This window comes from Octodon degus, unplaced genomic scaffold (genome assembly GCF_000260255.1).
Source record: "Octodon degus isolate 3935 unplaced genomic scaffold, OctDeg1.0 scaffold00019, whole genome shotgun sequence".
Lineage (NCBI taxonomy): Eukaryota > Metazoa > Chordata > Mammalia > Rodentia > Octodontidae > Octodon > Octodon degus.
In genome coordinates this window covers 7,675,952-7,688,160 of record NW_004524595.1, presented here as the reverse complement: position 1 = coordinate 7,688,160, position 12,209 = coordinate 7,675,952, and the positions used below count along the sequence as shown (strand labels likewise).

The 12,209-nt window shown below is 39.1% G+C and overlaps 1 protein-coding gene across 7 annotated transcripts in view; it reads left to right on the top strand.

The window, feature by feature from the left end:
* Ncoa1 (nuclear receptor coactivator 1) overlaps positions 1-11,908 on the top strand; it is a 333,365-nt gene extending 321,457 nt beyond the window's left edge. For 3 of the 7 annotated variants that reach the window (XM_023710898.1, XM_004627449.2, XM_023710901.1), the window contains 3 exons: positions 618-801; positions 5,166-5,255; positions 9,971-11,908. In XM_023710898.1, the coding sequence (XP_023566666.1) occupies positions 618-801; positions 5,166-5,255; positions 9,971-10,141 (445 nt within the window). In that variant the 3' untranslated portion in view covers positions 10,142-11,908. Of the gene's footprint in view, positions 1-617; positions 802-5,165; positions 5,256-9,828; positions 9,886-9,970 lie in introns of all 7 variants that reach the window. The other 4 variants (XM_023710899.1, XM_004627450.2, XM_023710900.1 and 1 more) reach the window with 3 other exon arrangements.
* Positions 11,909-12,209: the final 301 nt, after the last annotated feature.

Sequence of the window (12,209 nt, the reverse complement as noted above, 5' to 3'; positions counted from 1 at the left end):
AGCCAGCCCCGCCCCCTGGTGGGCTGAGCTGGCCACACACAATAAAGAAAGAAAGAAAGAAAGAAAGAAAGAAAGAAAGAAAGAAAGAAAGAAAGAAAGAAAGCTCTTTTCAGATTTAAACCCACTGGCCAAAGTTCAAATGTATCTGGTTTTTGTTTTGTTTTTGTCTTTTTTGAGACAGGGTATTACTGTGTAGTTTAGACTGGCCTTGAACTCAGTACAGGATGGTCCTGAACTCACTTTATAGCCCTGGCTGACCTTGAACTCAGGGCCATCCTCCTACCTCAGCTTTCTGAGTTCTGGGATTACAGACATGTGCCACCATCAAGTTCAAAATGTATCAGAATTATATTCAGTCTTGATATATTGTAAATAGATAGTTTTACGTGTAACTTAAGAATGTAAAATATTTTATTTGGCACTCTTAATTTAAAACATAGTCCAAGGGCTGGGGAGATGACTCAGTGGAATAAACGCTTCCCTGGCAAGCACAAGGGCCTGAGTTCAATCCCCAGTTCCGCCAAAATAAATAAATTAATTAATTAATTAAAAAAACATAGTCCAGTCACATTATCCATGACCAGTGAATGTAATCAGTATTGTTTCTGAGTTAACAGTGTGTTCAGTCAAGCTGTCCAGAACCAGCCCACACCTGCACCACCAGGAGTGTACAACAATATGAGCATCACCGTGTCGATGGCAGGTGGAAACACAAATGTTCAGAACATGAACCCAATGATGGGCCAGATGCAGATGAGCTCCTTGCAGATGCCAGGAATGAACACTGTGTGCCCTGAGCAGGTGAGTGACACAGCTGCACATTTACCACGCAGCACGCAAATACCATTGTTCACCGTCCTGTGGAAAGTCACATGTGTTGTCAATTATTCACAAGAAATAACTGTGCTTCTCTGTTCTTTCCCTCTATCTTTCACCAGTTGATAACCTGAAATACAAGCAATGGAAATTTTAGCAGACTTTATAAATAAGTGTTTGTTTTTGTTTTTTGGTACCTGGATTCAGGCTCAGGACTTCAAGCTTGCGAGACAGGCACTGTGCCAATGAACTGTATTCCCAGCTAAATCAGATTTTAATCTCATGAAATTTTGGTGGTTTTGATCTGTTATAAAATGTTATGCACAGTGGTTTGAATAATCTCATTTTCTTCAGTTTTCTTTTAATTTAGCAAGTATTTATTCATTACTTACTATCTACAAGGTAGCTCTGTGGATCATACATAGTAAGATGTTGAGGAGACACACCATGAATAATGGATTAAATAATAGAATAAAATAATTGTGTAAGAGGTAAAATCTCATAAATACATCTTTATGTCAAAGGAAAGGTATATACAGTTGACTGCTGAGTAATTCAAAGGAAAAGGCCTGGTCAGGAAAAGCATCATGGAAAAGTTGCCTACAAAAAGAGAACTAAAGGCCAGAGAATTTGAGGCTGGCATGATGGCACATGTCTGTAATCCCAGCACTCAGGAAGTTGGGATTGATGGAAAACACCTGTATTCCCAGCTATTTAAGAAGCTGATGCAGAAAGTTTGAAGCCAGCCAGGACAACTTAAGAGATACTTTCTTTCTTTCTTTCTTTCTTTCTTTCTTTCTTTCTTTCTTTCTTTTTTTTTTTTTTTTTTTTTTTTGGTACCGGGGATTGAACTTGGAACCTTGTGCTTGCCAGGCAAGCACAAGATACTATCAAAATTTTAAAATAAATAAATAAGATGGAATTATAGTTCATTTCATTGTGAAAGTGCAGGGTTCAATCCCCAGTACCATGAGACACAGGCAGATACATAGACAGAGACAGAGACTTGAAAAAAACATTCAACTTTGGTTATCACAGGATAATGTCGGTAGAAATATAGATTTAAGAGCTTAAAGAATGTTAAAGAGTTATTCATAGTATGTTTGGAGTAGAATTTATGTGATAAGCTGTTAAGGGATGTTGCATGCCACTTACGTATTTAGAGTTATCTTGGAGCCAGCCTCCTGCAGATTTTTTGTTTGTTTGTTTTTACTATCACAATATTTATTCCTGTAGACTTTTAGGAATGACAGAATTTAAAAGTAATATTTAACAAGATTATTGAAGTGACTTCCTATCGTTACTGTTATCATAGAGATCAGCAACTATAAAGCATACTGTAGTGACCAGGTTATTGCTATATAGCCATCATTTATAGCAAGTCTTCAAATATACATAAAATTGATTTTTTGTGTATGTAGAAATCATTTTTTATTGTTGTTTTATTTTGCTTTGTTTTGTTTCTGGCACAAGGAATTGAACCAAGTATCTTCACATTGAAAGATCCCCAAACCTCCTTTATTTATTTATTTTTTTGGCAGAACTGGGGATTGAACTCAGACCCTTGCGCTTGCTAGGGAAGCGCTTATTCCACTGAGCCATCTCCCCGGCCCCATCCTTTATTTATTTTGAGACATGGTCTTACTGTGTTATTCAGGCTGGGCTTGAACTTGTGATACTCCTGCCTCTGCATCCCAGAGTTCTGAGATTACAGGCATGCATCACCATGCTCAGCAGTTCAGTTTTGGTTGGTTGATTGGTTGGTTTTGGTCTGGGGATAGCTTGCAGTCCCCCATGTAGCTATTACTTCCAGTTTTCTTCGCATAGTTTCAGATTTCCATCTACTATCATTTTCCTTCTACCTAATGGTTACTCTCCCCTGCCCCATTTTCAGAACTCGGGGGTTCTAAACCCAGAGTTTTCTCACTAAGCTGCATCCCCAGCCCTCCCCCCTGCCCCATGTATTTTTTTTTCCATAATTTTATTGAGAAACAAATAGCAATGAGACAGTTTCAAACCAAATTGGTAGGACAGTTTCAATAATTAACACACTGCATACATTCTTCCAAGTGGTTAATTGCTGTACAAGATGCAGACATGATATCCTATTTACAAACACCATTAGAACAAATCCCTCTATTCATTAAGAGAATGTAACTATATATCTATCGTAACCACTTTGAATACACAGATACAAAATGGACATTCATTTGTATCCTCTTTTTTTGTTAAGTTCCATCATTGAAATATTATAGGAGTGTAAACTCAGCAAAATATTCTAAAAGATTTCAGTAGTCCATAATAGTATTGGGTCTTCTGCTTCACTGGCAATGTCAGAAATTGTTGACCTGAGTCCCCTAGAGCTCAACATAACACCATGGCTTTACTTCTTATACTTCATTTTTATACTTTTCTGCTGGATGATTAAGACCAAGGTAAAGCAGGACCTGTGCAACAAGAGTTGTAGCTTTTGGGTCTGATAAGGTCAGTGAAATCCCCTCAGGATTTATCCTGAGATCCTGTACCTCTGATTGTAGAACCTTTGTCAGTGTCAGCCATGTGGATGAGTCACAACCATTGCTTGGCCAATGTGCTTTCTGTGAAAGCCTTGCCCTATGTATTTTGAGACAGAGATTCATGACATCTCTTAAGTTGCCAAGGGTGGACCTGGACTTGCCATCTTCTTGCCTGAACCTCCCAGCGTGCTGGGATTCCAGAAATGCTCCACTGTGCCTGGCCTCTTTAATATCTTATACTGTAGGTCTGCTGATGATGACTCTTAGTTTTTGTTTATTCTTTCCTCTGAATTCTAGGTGGCATTTAGTTTTCAGTATTTTATTTTATTGTTTTTAATTTTCAGCATTTTAAAGATCTTCTGTTATAGCATATTGATGAGATATATGCTATCATTTTTTCCTTGTTCCTCTCTACACAGTTGATTTTTTTTTCCTCCTCTCTGGCTGATTTTAAATTTTTTTCTTTATAATTTGTTTTGAGCAATTTGATTATAATATACTCTAGTGTGATTTTCTTTGTTCTTGGAGTTCACTAAGCTTTTTTTTTTTTTTTCGGAACCAGGGATTGAACTCAGGCCCTTGCACTTGCCAGGCAAGCGCTTATTCTACTGATCCATGTCCCCAGCCCTTTTTTTTTTTTTTTGGCAATTACTACTTCAGAGGCTCCAGTTGCTCCACTGATTTTTTTGGTGTATGGGGATTGGGCTGTTGTGATTATGATAGTCTTGATACCCTTACTTATCACTTCTGCTATGTGAATCATTTGGGGGTTGAATTTAATTTTCTTGTACATTATATGTCTTTTTTTTTTTTTTTTTTTCGGAACTAGTGATTGAACTCAGGCCCTTGGCACTTGCCAGGCAAGTGCTTATTCTACTGAGCCATCTCTCCAGCCCTTAAGTCATATTTTTCTGCTTCCTTATATACCTAATTGTTTTTGGATGCCAGACCTATGACATTGGCCTTGTTTATTCCTATAAGTATTCTTGATCCTTTTTCTGGGAAATAATTAAGTTATTTGGAAACAATTTAATCTTTTCAGGTCTTGCTTTTTGTTTGATGAGATAGGAGCAGTATTTATTCTAGGGCTAACTTTGCCTTACTACTGAGGCAGAATCATTCTGGTATGCTACCTGATACTGTATGAATTATGACATTTTCCATTTGTATTATTGGGATTGAGTCCTAGTGCTAGACCTATGTGGTCTTTAAGATTATGCCATTCATCTGTTCAAGTGACTCTTTCCCAAGCTGTGAGCTGATCAGTACTGGCATAGAGGACCTCTGCACATCTCTAGCACTTCCTCTTGGAATTTGTGTCCACTCTGATATCTGAGCTTATGGAGACTGCCAGCCTGTATGGACTGGGAGTTCAATGCAGCAAGGACTCCTCATTTGTTTCCCAACGCTTAGGAATCAGTGCCCCTTACTGCCTTTGTCCAGCTTGAGCACCTTTGTTTTTACATATTTGTTCATTTTTAGGTGAATTCAGACTAATATGATCCCTATTATTGAATCTTAAACTGAAGTAGAAGTCTTTCATTAATTAACTCATACGGAAGATTAACTTTTCACTAAACTCTCATATATAAGAATATCCAAAAATATACAACTCAGTGAATTTTCACAAGCTGCACATGCCTGAATAACTGCCACTCAAATTAAGAAGCAATGGACTTAGGGATTTACAATGATGTAGTAAATTGCTAAGCTTTTTGTTTTTCCTGCCTTCCTATTACTTTTCTGTCAAGGACATTATTTTTCATTGGAGAATTTGCTCCTCAGCTTATATATAACTAACTGGTAATTTGGTCTCGTATTCACTTTTCCTAGATAAATGACCCAGCACTGAGACACACAGGCCTCTACTGCAACCAGCTGTCATCCACTGACCTTCTCAAAACAGAAGCAGATGGAACCCAGGTCAGTAAGAAAATTCTAAGCCCGGATCTGTCAGATAAACCTTAGAGCCATGGTGCCTTCATATAGCACTGTAGTCAAGAGTTTCACTTTGAGTGGGCCATGGTGGTGCACACCTGTAATCTCAGCATTCAGGAGGCTGAGGCAGGAGGATCATTGCAAGTTTGAGACCAGCCTGGGCTACAAAGTGAGTTCAAGGCCAGCCTGAAGTGCATAGCTAGCAAGAGTATGTCTCAAAAAATGTTTGACTTTGGAAGTCTGATCTTGATATGCAGCCTTTTCTTAGCTATGTCTTGGTGAACTTATAGAACTTAGGAGTTGCTGTGTGGCCACAGAACTAGTACAATGTCTGCTTCCAAGACTTTTGAGAGAGTGCAGTGAGATTAGCTTCCAGAAGATTTAATTCAGTGCTCAGAGTCTCGAGATTGTAGAATCACCAAAGTGGCCACTAATTGTTATTTTGTAAATAGGTAAAAAGTCATATTAGGAAAAAAAAAAAAAAGGTCATGTTAGTCAAAATACCTCAGAAAAAAATCTTACTAAATTCATAGTAAGGGGACCGGGAGATGGCTCAGTGGAATAAGCGCTTCCCTGGCAAGCGCGAAGACCTGAGTTCAATCCCAGGTTCCACAAAAAAAAAAAAAAAAAAAATCATAGTAAGCATGTCTGCTATATACTGTGCCTCTTTAGAAGTGTGTTCCTAAGTAGCACAAACAGCACAGTGGCCACTTTCCTCTATTAAGCTAAATTTGGAAACTGGGGGCAAGTGGTAATTCACACTTTGGTTTTGGTTTAGTCTTTAGTCTTTTAATTTTTTTTTTTTTTTTTTTTTAGTACCAGGGATTGAACTCAGGACCCTGCTTGCCAGACAAGCACTTATTCTAATGAGCTATCTCCCCGGGCCCAAAAAAAATGTTTTTAATGTATTTGGTATGAGATCTCACTACGCAGTTCAGACTTGTAGTGATCCTCCTATCTTCAGCCTCCCCTGTGCTAGGATTACAGGTGTGGTCCACCACACCTGGCCTCAGTGGCCAGCTCCGCATGCCCAGGGGCAAGGCTGGCATGGCATGTGGTGCCAGGGATCAAAGCTGGTCCTTGTACTTACCTAAGCAGGCACTTAGTCGACTGAGCTATCTCACCCGCCCTAAGTCTTAAAAATAATTTTAACAGACATTATGCTACAAATGGAGACAGAAATGCACTTAGTTTTCTTGATCTTTGGATGAACTGTGGGGAGAAAATAAAAAAGAATTTTCACTGTGCAACATATGATTTGCCAGGCACTGTGCTAGTCATTGTATGCTTTATCTTCTTTCAGCTTGACTGTAACCTATGAAGGAGGTAGTACCCCTTTACTTGACAAATAAAGAAAGTGAACCCAAGGAAGTTTAATTGCACACACCATTCACAAAGCTAGAGAGGAGCTGAGATTCAAACTCATGTTATTAACACTAAAGTTCTTGCTGTTTCTGCCATACTACATAGTAACTGTAGAAATATGAACATACAGTTATATGCATATAGCCTAAGAAGGCAAATTCTCAAATTGCTGAGCTACTCAGAGTATTTACACAGGAAATGGACTGAACTGAACCTTGAAGCAGTGTTCTCAGACCAACTAAAAGAGCAAGGTGTAATGTTGGAGACCAAGATAAGCGTGGATTTGGAAGTAGAAGGCATAGAGACAGGGAAATAATATTATTACCATAGTTGGGACACCAAATTCACTAAAGGTGAAATTACTACAGTAGGGGGAAGTGAATTTCCAGACTGAATATTAAACTAGGGGATTTGGCCTTAATTTTGCAGACCGAGTCATCGCTGAGGGAGACACTAGTTTATCTTTTGTCTTGAAGTGGAGACAGTGAGGGAAAACTGACTAGGCAGCTGGTTCCAGAGGAGAAAGACTGATTAGGAAACTGTGTCCAGAGTCTGAGCTTTAGGAAATAGCACATATGTCTCACTGGATAGAGAATGTTTTGTAATGGTGTAATGAAGATAGTCTAAGTCTCACACTCACAAAGACATGAGCTAGGCAGCAATATAAATAATTTAAAACATAAAACAGGGGCCGGGGAGATGACTCAGTGGAATAAGCGCTTCCCTGGCAAGCATAAGAACCTGAGTTCAATCCCCGGTTCCGCAAAAAAAAAAAAAAAAAACATAAAACAACCAACTTTTAAAGTTCTGGAGGTCTAGGACAATACTTGGATGGAAGTAAAAACTAGCTGGAAAATCTTCAGAAGCCAGTGCTTATTCTGACCCTGTGTTCCTCCCCTGGTGGATCTTAAACTTCTTCCATATCAAGCTTCATCCATTTGTGAGAGTGTGACAGAATAATAAGCCCAGAGTTTAGCCTACAATTAAATGACTCAAAATGGCTGAAATGTGGTGCACACCTCTAATTGCAGAACTTAGGAGGCTGAGGCAAGAGGATTGCTATGAGTTCAGAGCCAGCCTGAGTGAAACTCTGTCTTAAAAAAAAAAAAAGGCTGAAATGTGTTTGAGAGTTTAGTCTAGTCTTCTCAGGTTTTTTAACTTCAAAAATAGAATATACATTCTATTTAAAGAAGTAGAATTTCTTCTCTAGTTTGTTTTATCATGCCTTTCTTTATCAAGAATGATTTTAAATATTTTTGAATGACACATTTCAGTAGTAAGAGTCTTACCTAGCACGCAGGAGGCCCTAGGCCTCCCTTAATCTACAGCACTAGAGAGTGGAGGGGTATCCCAAAAGCACTAAGGTTTATGCTCATGTGAAGTTTAGTGGCAGAATCTTCTTTCTTTTATAACTCATCATGACATCTCTATTTGCTCCTGTGTTTTTATATTTGCCAAACAGAAGCTGGAGGATGCTCTAGCTAGAAAGATAGAGACAGATATCCAGAAAACGAGAAGACAAGAGTAGGGGGGGAAAGACTGGAAGGGTATGTTAGGCCAGCTGTATTGGAAAGTGAGGATGGAGGGATGGGGAAAAGCCTGATGGAAGAGACAAGAGGAAAGAGAGAAGCAAGAGGAGGGCAGGCAAGGAATGATCAGCTCGGGGGAGAGGAAGGAAGTAGCAGGAGAGCACAGCATGGGGAGGGCACAGAGGCAGCAGGAGCACAGACTTGGAGGACTGGCCTGCTTTTGATGCACAAGAGAGAGACCAGAGAAGAGGAAAACAGATGGGAGCAGGTAGTGGCAAGAAGCAAAATCTGGAAACTATGCAAAGAAGATGAGAAGAGAAACAATGCCAATCTAATGAGAGATGTAATTTGTCAGGCACTAAAAAACTAGCTTGGGGCTGTCTTCCTTAACTATCAGGAGGTAGACTTGAAATATAAATGCATTAAGGATAACAGACCGTGTGCTAGCTGGACATAGTGGCACATGCTAGCAGTACCAGCCCACAGGAGGCTTAGACAGGAGGATTGCCATGAGTTGGAGGCCAGCCTGGGCTACATAGAGAGTTCAAGGTCAGTTTGAACTATATAGCAAGACCTTGTTTCAAAAAACAAACAAAAAGGATAAATAAGATTTGGCCAATAACAGTTAATAGAAAACAACTTTTTTTTTTCCTCACTTTGTAGCCCAGGCTGGCCTCAGACTCACAACAGTCTTTCTCCTGCCTCACCCTTCCAAGTGCTGGGATTACAGGCATGGGTCCCTGTGCCTTGAGAAAACAACTTTTGCTCTATTTAGGATAGAGGTGTTTTCAGCAAAGTTGCATGTAATTGGTATGCATTAGTGATGAATGACAAAAAAAATCAATCTAAAATACTTTATGATCCTATTAAACATGAGGCACAAGTGTCCCAAAAGTTCAAGACACTTAGATGCAGATGCCCTAGGAAGGCATTTCTGCTTGTGGTCTGGAATATTAAAAAGTGTGACTTTGGCCTTAATTCTGTCAGCAACCTTTGAAGAAGACTGCTTGGTAAAGACTAACTTCTGGCTTTGTTTTCCCAATAGAAAAATATTAGAACTGTACATCTTTAGACATCTCTAAGGAATACATGTAGTCCTGTTGAAGTAAAGGGAAAATTCACACTATTTTCAGCTAATAGATTTACTGTTATTTTTAGCTCAAGTGTTTAAGCCACATATATAGATGGAAAAAAGTTAAATATACCATTGTTCTATTGATATTTTGTTGTAATTCTAAAGCCAGTTTGTGAAGGCATGATGTGATAATGAACTCAGATACTATCTAAAACTTCTGGACATTAACTTTAGTGATGCTGATGTCCTACTACTGAGTTGTGGTCATTTATTTTGATATTACTGGGTTACAGTCCTTAATTTTTCAATGACATCATAAAGACTTTTTCTTCTAACTAAAACCATCTGTAGAATACTATTTTAAACTAATTTTCCAACTAGCATGTTACTTTTTAAAACCCATCACTGGATACCCAGACTGTGAAACTGGGTTTTTCAAACCTTGGCAATATTAGCAGTGACGCTCAACTTTCAGTATTGATGGCAACCCCCTGTAGGAGGCGTGACCATTCCAATTTTGATTTTATTTTTAAAGTGTGAACTTTCCAGAACCCTGAGCAAAATGAGTGCAGCGATTTTCTTTTTGTAGGACAAGAAGACAGAAGAGTTCTTCTCTGTGGTGACTACAGACTAGAGGAATGCTCTAGTGAGTTTCCACTTCAAGTAGTACCCACTCATAAGCCGGGGGGGCAGACCCTTCTGTCTAAACACATCTTTTATTTGTGTTCCAGCAGGTGCAACAGGTTCAGGTGTTTGCTGACGTCCAGTGTACAGTGAATCTGGTAGGCGGGGACCCTTACCTGAACCAGCCTGGTCCACTGGGATCTCAAAAACCCACGCCAGGACCACAGACCCCCCAGGCCCAGCAGAAGAGCCTCCTTCAGCAGCTACTGACTGAATAACCACTTTTAAAGGAATGTGAAATTTAAATAATAGACATACAGAGATATACAAATATATTATATATTTTTCTGAGATTTTTGATATCTCATTCTGCAGCCATTCTTCAGGTCGTAGCATTTGGAGCAAAAAAAAAAAAAAAAAAAAAAAAGTTCACTTTTGTTGGGAAATTGAGAGATGTTTTTTGTTTCTTTCTTTGTAAAGGCCTTGGATATTGAAAACAAAAAACAACAAGGCAGAACAGTTGGACAATCTTGTTTCTTGAGAGCCAAATTTAATTATTCTTATTTTTGTAATCAGTTAATCGCTTCTTATCTGGATGAAGGCTTTTGGAGGCGAACCAAAATGACAAGTTTTAAGGGGAAGACGAAACTCTGCCTTGCCGGCTCAGTCCTGACCCTGCTCAGTAAGGACAGCCTTGTGGGGCTTTGTGTCTGGCCACCAAAGGCTATCACGTTCCTCGAAAGCCAACAGCCCTCTGGGTCCCCACCCCAGGAGCTTGTGTGTACAATCAGCCTCTTCAAGCAATTCTGTATCTGTATTGGCTTCAAGAGACTATTTTGCCTCCAATATGCACCCCTTCTCCTTTTTTGAAAAATGGATTTAAACCAAGATGCCTCCAGGAAAGAGGAAGAAATGAGTATATTCACAGAGGAATCAAAAAAAAAAATCAGTTTGGGGGAAAATGCAATAATTTTTGATGAGATGGGTGAAAGACAAGAAGTAAGTTCTGTCAGTTATTGTAGATACAATTTTCTGAATCAATCTTGAGGGGAGGGAAGACAGCCTGTTTTTTCTGCTTTTACTGTATTAACAGGTAAGGTAGCTAAACTTATTTAAAATAAAATTAAATTTATGATCCAAGTAGCTTATTTTTCCCTTAATGTTACTGTAAATACATTTGATTTCTTGTAGAAATTGATTTTCTTCTGTTTAATTTGATGCTTTTATTATCACACTTGATTTTTCTAAATTTGTGTGTGAAATTTAACATTGGTTGAATTGCAGTTCCATTTGGCTAGTAATATTTCATTATTAGTAACTGTGACACCATGTGTGGATTTACTTTGGGGTTCATGCCAGAGTGGCACTGCCAGGAAGAGCCAATCCAGCTGAGCTGTAATGTACTGCTCCAAAGGGTCTGTGCTCACCCAACCAGAAGTTCACAGGCTGCTTTTACAGATGGAAATTAGTGCTCAAGGAAAATCTGCTCATTTTCTTAGATTGACTTTGGGAATTTGAATTTCTATCAGTGCAAACATAAATTTCTCTATCCTGTTGTAAGGCTAATTGGTATCATGTTTTCCCTTTGTATCTTATCACTCTGCTACATCCCATCTCATCCTGGCCTCTGAGAAAGGAGCCAGCGAACTGACTTTCTAGTCTAGAAGTTCCACTGCAGGCCAGGAAAGCTTGAGAAAGGCACTGTGGAAGAGGCAAAGGTAAACCCATGCCATTCACCTTCATCTGCATCTTTGCACCTGGAAATGATGACAGCACTGACCTTCTGCACCAGCTGCCTCTGCTTGCACAGCAGAGAACAGGCCATGATAACCAATGTGGACAAGAAACATGGACTCAGACTTCAAGGAAGAAGCCATTTCCCCAGGTCCTTCTTTCTGCATCTCACCATCCCTAGTTACAGATAATTCCACTGAACGGCATCTATTCAGAAACCACAACGAATAGAAAAATTGGTGGAAGGGCTCATATGGGTAGCAACTATGACAGAGAACTAGGACACTCAGTTATAAACATTCTTAGTTTTTATTAAAAAAAAATGCATCCCTGATTTCATTCATTTCCAGCTTGAAAGCCCAGCCATATTACTCTAGTCCTTACAAAACTGCTCTAGGAGGTCATTTTCATTTTGTTTGTGATATTTAGACCTGCAGACTTCAGGAAGTTCACCTTTAACTTCAGCATTCCAGATGAAGTTTCCTGACTCAGTGCTTTTGCATAAAGAACTAAAAAGAAAATTGGTAAGGAAAATTGGAGATGCTAACATCCTCCCCTACCCCAGCTGCACCTTAAAATATGCATGTCACCTTCAAGGTTTTATAATTGCAC